The sequence below is a fragment of the Grus americana genome, chromosome 18, assembly GCF_028858705.1.
Source record: "Grus americana isolate bGruAme1 chromosome 18, bGruAme1.mat, whole genome shotgun sequence".
In the NCBI taxonomy this organism is placed as follows: Eukaryota; Metazoa; Chordata; class Aves; order Gruiformes; family Gruidae; genus Grus; species Grus americana.
Window position 1 is genome coordinate 11,390,982 of NC_072869.1, and position 7,461 is coordinate 11,398,442.

The following is a 7,461-nucleotide window of genomic DNA, read 5'->3' on the forward strand; positions in this document are numbered from 1 at the left end:
TGACCTCAGTAATTCACTTCATTTTGCCTGTTTTCATTCATTCCTTAGAAATAAATCATCCCTTCCACGTACACGGGGACTAGAAGTTCCCACTATGTGGTGGCAGGAGCATTTATGGTAGCACGGTGCCAGAAGCGAGCCAGGGACGCGGGCAGAGCTCAGATGGAGCCTCTCAGGCGCTCCGGGCAAGCCTTACAGAGTGACAATTACTTCAGCTCTGCATGACAACAACTCCAGCACGCTAACAAAGAAAGTGTTTGCACAGGGAAAACTGTCCAAGACCCCTTGATGAAAGGAAGGGTGCCAGAGCTCGTTAAACAGCATCGTTTAACTTGACAAGTAACCCCTGTTAAAACTACATTGCAAGAACACAGTATATAAATAGAGCTCAGCAATGAATCATAGAAGGGATATCTGGTCTGGTTAAACAAAGCATTATTTTAATTTCAAGATTTTATAAATACATATTTACAAAAGGAAGGTATCAATCCAAAGAGTTAAACAAATGTACAGGTCCCAAGTATTGCTCCAGTACAGGGAGAGAAATCCTCTTAACACAATCCCACAATTTACAATAGCCATTATTCAAAAGGAAACCACATTCTTAATTTAAAATACCTCATCTGAAGTTTACAATATCCGCCGCTACGAAAGGACAATCTGCCTTGAACAGAAGTACACAATGAGAAGGAACCGGCCCCTTTCACACAGCTTTTCACGCACCACTTTCTGCTGTCTAAGCAAACGCAGCCAGCCAACATTTCACGGTCCTACGAAAGGCTTTTTCCCAGCCCAGAGACTCCTTGGGGAGCAGGGCTTGAGGACAGCACACTGCGTGGATTCAGGAAGCATAAAACCCTGTCGGTCACGCTCCCTGCAACCCTGTGCCGAGGGGCTGGTGACCACAGATCACATCACCCTACATCCTCCTGCCCAGAAACAAGGACCCAAGGCACGAAATGTGCACTGCGCAGCGCCGACATGACGCCAGATGGCATTGCTTTAACAGCGTCAGGCAGACAACTACTGCACTCACGCTCGCTCTGCCTCTGAAACCGTGCCCGCAGCCTTCCTCGGAACTTGGTTTTACTCTTGCTGCGCTCTCCACACAGACGCAGGCCTACGGGTAAAAAAGGGACCTCCCATAAATCCAGGGGGTTAAGATGTTACTGAGACCTCCAAGAATGCTTCAGATAAATACAGGACCGCAGCTGCTCAGAAGTCGCTTTCTGCAGTTTCCACGATAATCTTCCCTCTAAGCTAACAGCAACATTTCGTTTAGATGTCCTTCACTGCAACGCCTCAGCACCATCCAAATCACAGAATGAGAGGGGTGCGGAGCCAGAAGAGCGCTATCTAAACTTATAACAGAAGCAGCAACAACCTCCAAGAACAAAACGTAGCAAAGTCCACAACTGAAACTATCTGAGGCACCAATTGCTGGAGGAGTTGGGGGAGTTCTTGGATAACAAGGCTTGGCTTGTGCACGGTTTTTCTGAAGAAGGATGTCCAGCAATTTTCTCTTAATTCATCCAGTAGTTCTAAACCTGAATGAGAGCCACCTAGGATATTTAATTAAAGTTTAGGCAAATTAATTCTAATTAATCAAACTAAAGAAAGGACTGAAACACAAACCACTAGTGGAAAATTGAATAGAAGTTGCTAGGAGCGTTAACCTGAAGTCTTGCACAATTTATTTACTTCTTTTAATTCACATGTCAGTGTATGCAGCTCCCAAACCTCATGGTCAGAGCAACATTCTCTGTTGTCCACTACTGTGAATCCGGGCTGGCTTGAGGCTTCCACCATACTCAGGATGCTGTTTGGTCCTCTTTAGCCACAGTCTGCAGAAGGCAAAGGAAGAAAAGGAGTACAGGAGTACAGAACTGCTATGATTCTGGGGCAAAACATTAATTTCTTCCAAAGACCGAGACTGGTCTGGGTCTCTGGTTAACTGCTGCAGTGGTAAAAGCATTCAGAAGCAAATCCAGCTACAGAAGAGCACAATCCCAGACTGCCAAGAAAGGGTTATCAATCACGCTAATGAGAGTAATTCCAGCAAAGATCTGTGAACCACCTGTGGCAGACAAACCTCCTGTCCCCAGAGTTGCCTGCGTAATATAGGACACTCGGGAAACTTGGTAAAAGCAGAACTTAAACGACAGTCCAGAAGCGGGACAGGAGAGTCCCCTTACTGCTGCAGGGACCTATGGAGGGAAGAAAACCCAGCGCTGGGGCAGAAAAGGACCTCGAGAAGAGCTGGGTGGAAGGGGGAGAGAATATAAAAGGCAGTGGCAGCCCTTTTGACCAAGAGCTACGCGTGCTGCCGCTGTGCACTAAAGCACAAGGACCTCCAGATGCACGGTTTTGTGGCCAGCACAACCTGAAGAGGAAGCAGTGCAACGAAAGGAGTAATTTAGCAATACATTATCCAAGAGCAGTTGCTTGTGAAAAACTCTTGTCACTCTGTCACCACATTCACTGTGTTCCCTATTCCAAATAAACCAGCCACATTCCAGTAACTTCTATGGCACCAGCAAATAATCTGAGCTCACGATGCACTGCGAACGAAACTTGATGCCAATAATTAGCAAGTTACTCTGTGACTTTACTAAGGGGGCTCCAATTCACAAGGCAGCAAGATGTGAAGGTTCCCTGCGCAGAACTACAAGTAACAACTTTTTCAGCCTTTCTTTACAGTAAGGAAGCTGATGGACAGAAACAAATATGACTGGAGGGTTTCCAAAACCCTGGAAATCTTACCTGCCGCAAGAACTGCTTCCCTAGATAGTTGGTCGCCATGCTTGTCAAGTTCTTTCTGCTGCCAACTTTACACCTGATATAACCATAAAGGTTGGCTCCCTGAAGCACCACTCCCATCACAACCACTGCCTAAGAGACAGGAAAATACAGTCACGAATTTACACCACTTTGCCTGTAACGTACAGGATCTGTTACTGCGTTGAGGGAGTCCACTCACCAGCCATTTCACTTTGAAAGAAAAGAGAGCGCTGAAAGCAAATATCACCCAGATCATAGGACAGGTAATTAGACCTAACCAGAAAATTCGGGACTCTGCTTCTGATGAGGTTTTACTCCCTTGCGCTGATACCTAGAAACAGAAAGGACACGGAGATTAACAGGCTGCTCCATTGCATAGATCACATTGTCATTAAAACAGTCCAGAATCTACAAGTCTCCTGGTTTTTGCCTCCACGCAGCAGTACTGGGTGCTTTTGAGGTCAAGTTCTACATCACAAACATCTTTCTGCACCAGAAGAAGTTTCCATTTAAGGGACCCTTTTGTTAACTTTCTCTCAGGAGCAGTGGAGGCAGCAGCACCGAATCCTGTTGGAAAGCTTGGGGCTAAAAGGCCCCAGTAGGTTTCAGAAACATTACGGTTACTGCACAGTTCAGTTACAAAGCATAGAAACAGCTGAAAGGGTAATGTTTTCTGCCTCCAAGTCACTACACCGATGACCAGAATTTCACTAATCCTAGAACAGGCAGAACTAAATACTGATACTCTTAGGCATCGAAGTAGTTTCTTTACACGCACAGAGGTCTGATTCACACCACGCCATTGTCTTTACAGAGCAGAAGATCCCAACAAGCACTCACTTCTTCCTCCAACAGTTAAAAAATCTGGACTGGGTTAACAACTTACGGGTAAATTTACAGCATCACCAGCAGTTCGGCTACCTTCCCCCCTCCTCTGGCAATATGTTCTAGCTTTTCTAAACTAGCACGGTTTTCAGAGAGAAAGTGCCTGTAGTGAGGGCACAAACTCAGCTGGAGAAAGGTTTAGGTTCAAGTCCCTACACCGCTGCAGACTTCCCAGTGACCGTAGGAAATTATCACTACCTCACTCGAGATCTGCATGCTATTAGCTCCATACAGAGAGAAGAGATGGGGATCGAACGGGTAAATACGTGATCAGGGTATTAGAGACTTGGCAGTAGCCATCACGAACACAAAGGCACAGTAATAGCCATGACCAATGCTATATATGTTTCCTCCTACTTCAAATGTTTTTCTAGAGGAGATAAAAGCTACCAAGTTCACACCAGAAAACTTGTAGGCTACTGACATGGAACGGGAACCTTTACTGCATTGTAGGTGGAACTTTTACATTACTTGCATTAAGCCAGATCAAGACAGCATGAGAATTTTTAAATAATTCAGCAATCAAAAAGCTCATTCAGCAGCCTACATGAAAGAAGCACACGGTCACAGATCTGCGGCTGGAAGTAAATGTCTACATTGTGCAATCTACCATCACAAGCAGAGCCACTAATAGGGGTTTCATAAAACAGAAACAATTAAAAGAAAAAAAAAAGGGGGGGGATTTACCTTCCTGGCTTCAAATACCCAGTGACTTCTGCCATCATCATCCACTTGGTTCCACCAGCGAAGACCAACCATCAGCCGCCCTGTGACATTCTGAAATAGAAGAATAGCAATGAGCTTTAAATTTTCTGCTAAAAGAAACCATTTGCCAAAGTTCAGCTGTTTAGGTTGCTATTTTCAATGCTGCTCATTTGCCTCACATTTGGGAAAACAAAATTACAAGGCTCTTGTGTCCACAACAATCTATTTTCTAATATTTCCAGTACAACACCAAATTACTGCGAGGCGTATTTCTGTTGATTTGAAAGTGATCTGAAAACGAAGCCTGATAATGTGCTACCTTAAAAGAAAACCTAATATACGTTCTCCATTTGATTTTCAGAAAGAAACCAGAGTCAGTATTTTGTAACATTTTGCAACACATCACAGTACTTGAGGGTATTTTGGGTATCATTTTTCAGGAAAGGCACAAAGAAGTTACTTTTTTTTTTTTTTTGTGACATGAATATCCCTCTCTTCAATTATTCTTATATAGTAAGGCGAAGATAACAAAAAGCTTAAGAGGAACTTACCTTTACAGCCCAAAAGTCACACGACAAGAGGAGGATAATTGTCACCATGCAGGCAATGAAGCTGCTAGTTAAGAGCTCACAGAGCAGATAGACAACTATCGCACTGACTCGGAAGAATAAGTGGAAAAATGATGCCACTGGATGCCTGGAATGAAGGACAGTACAGTCACAGCTCTTTCAGACAAGACTAGAAGCAATTTCAAAGAAATGCCATTGCCAAGGTGATCTCCCACCAACTCACAGGATAAGGATCAGCATCGTAACATGAACTCAGCATGCAACAACTGCTGAAAATATGGGAAATAAACTGACTGGAAGCTCATCGTAAAGACGACACATTCTATGTGCAGCCACATCCCACATGCAAACAGAATTTGGGGCGGAAGGGGACAGGGAGTTTTATGGGGTTCAATGTAAGGCAATTTTTATGGGGAAAATTTAAAAAGGTTCTGACAGAGGAAAGATCCTCTGAAGGAAAAAAAAATCACATTTCTCAACACAGCAGACTTGCTCTTCTTTCTGATTTCTGCAGTTTCCGGGTCAGAAACGCGCAGTACAGAGCACAGGTTGCCACAGCACCCATGCACGGATGCTGCTCTGCAGCAGGAGTTTGGGCAGAACAAGGAAGGAGGCGGCCGGACTAACTACACCGGGACGTGGTAGGCAGCAGTGCAGCACCAAACATACTCGAGAACAGAGACGGGGAGGGGGGGCAGAGAGAACGGACGAGCCCAGAGCCAGCACTCAGCGTGGTGAGAACCTCCCGTTACACAGTCATCGCATCAGTGCGGATCCCTTACACACAGGGAGACAAACACATATGAAACGTGAGGGCACCCAGAAGCGTGAAGGCACAGACCTACAAATTCCAACTGAGCTTCTGGACCTGGCACGCTCCGTTATCCAGAATCACTCTCCGTTCTCTCTAGTCAAACGGAGAAGGTATTTGCCGTTTCATGTTCTGATGGCATATGGCAGTCCCTCCTTCCTCACGCTTCCACCTAGGACTCATCTAGAAACTCTCTCTATGGTCACTGACCTTATTTTTGACTTTTTTGATCTCCTGGATACATCATCATCTGCATCAAAGAGAGACACATCCTCAATGTCATCACTGCTGTCCTAAAGCGAGGAACAGATGCAAAGAGTTACAGGAGAAAAAAGAGTGCGGTCTCAGCTTCAGGCAGGGACGGTCGTGACTACCCAGAACGTTACAGTGGCACCTTGAGATCGAAGTAAATTTGGGAAGAACGCGAAGATTTAGCCACGCACAAAAGAAAAAATGCAGTAACTGGATTCTGACTAAGAAATGTTTTGATTTGTGCTTCGTGTGAGAACTACGGGCGCTCACGGTGCGAGCCCAAGGCCGTTCCTGCACCCCGGGCCCGCCACAGCCCGGGCCCTTCCGCTCCTTTCCTCAGGGAGCTCCTTACCTCACACAAAGCTATTCCTACGTCAGGCACAGACTCGCGTCCTCCTGCGTTTTAGTGAACGCACTGGTGACGGAATTGGAATTCGTTCCTTTCACAGACGGGGCTCGCCGCTGCTGCGGGCCCTGCAGAAACGTGACGCCAACAAGCGCCGGACTCGCCCCCTTTGCCCAGCGCTGCCCCGCGCTACGGAACAGCGGCCTGGGGCGGGGGCGGTGGAGGGGGGGGTGTCCCCCAAAATTTTAACCCGTTCCCGGGGGTTTTGCGGCGCGCGCGGTGCCCAGCGCGCTGCCGGGGCTGCAGGCCCATGACGGCAGAAGGCGCCGGTCTATCTCGCAGCGCCGGTGCCCGGACGCCGCCGCCGCCGCCGCCCCGCTCCCGGCTGCCCGCCCCAGGCCCCGAGGCCCCCGGCCCGGCGAGAGCCCCCTCACCTGCCGTAGCATGGTCGGAGCCCCCTCACTTCCGCCTGCCGCTCTACGTCACCGCCGCGGGCCAATCCCGGTGCGCGCCGCACCTCCCTTCCCTCCTCGCGCGCGCGCTGGGGGTGGGTGTGGCGGAGGGTGAGACGTGGCCGCGCTCCTCCCTCCCCGCCTGCCACGTACAGCTGATGTCACGGGGCGGCGCGGCCGTGGGGGCCGTTGGCGGCTGCGGGGCCGTCGGGCAGCGGAGCGGCACCCCCAGCCCCAACCCCCGGGCCCGGCCGCTCCGGGGCCGCCCCCCGGGAAGAGGCTCCGGCCTGAGCCGCGAACACGTCATACCCAGAGTCGATGCCATGTGGAAACACGTCACATCCAGAGTCGATGTCAAGTGGAGTCAGAGGGAGAGCTTGAAGAGGATAAATGTCTCACCTTTCCTCCCCTCTAGCGCCCCTGAAACCCCCGCCTGAGGAGCGGGCGCCCTCACAGAGCCGGGGTTCGGGCTTTGGCCCCCAGCCCTTCCCACCGGGCCCGGGAGCGTCTGCGCCGACTGACACGGCGGGATCTGTTCTGCAGGAGCCACCGGCACCCACCGCCCCGCTGCCGCCTCGCTGCACCTCTTCTCAGCGGCCCCATCAATCTCTGCGCCAGGCACAGGTCAAAAAAAAATCATAAACAACTGGATGTCTAGAA

The 7,461-nt window shown here is 49.0% G+C and overlaps 1 protein-coding gene across 2 annotated transcripts; it reads right to left on the reverse strand.

Annotated features, from left to right (window-relative positions):
• Nucleotides 1-418: 418 nt before the first annotated feature.
• TVP23C (trans-golgi network vesicle protein 23 homolog C) lies at nucleotides 419-6,918 on the reverse strand. 2 transcript variants are annotated; one of them, XM_054846823.1, is made up of 7 exons: nucleotides 6,784-6,918; nucleotides 5,962-6,044; nucleotides 4,923-5,067; nucleotides 4,354-4,443; nucleotides 2,981-3,112; nucleotides 2,764-2,892; nucleotides 419-1,844 (listed from the first exon to the last, which is right to left on the reverse strand). In XM_054846823.1, the coding sequence occupies exons 1-7, from the start codon at nucleotides 6,793-6,795 to the stop codon at nucleotides 1,812-1,814; spliced, it is 624 nt and encodes a 207-aa protein (XP_054702798.1). In that variant the 5' UTR covers nucleotides 6,796-6,918; the 3' UTR covers nucleotides 419-1,811. The 2 variants fall into 2 exon arrangements, with proteins under 2 accessions (XP_054702798.1, XP_054702799.1); XM_054846824.1 differs by lacking the exon at nucleotides 6,784-6,918 and adding an exon at nucleotides 6,356-6,699.
• Nucleotides 6,919-7,461: the final 543 nt, after the last annotated feature.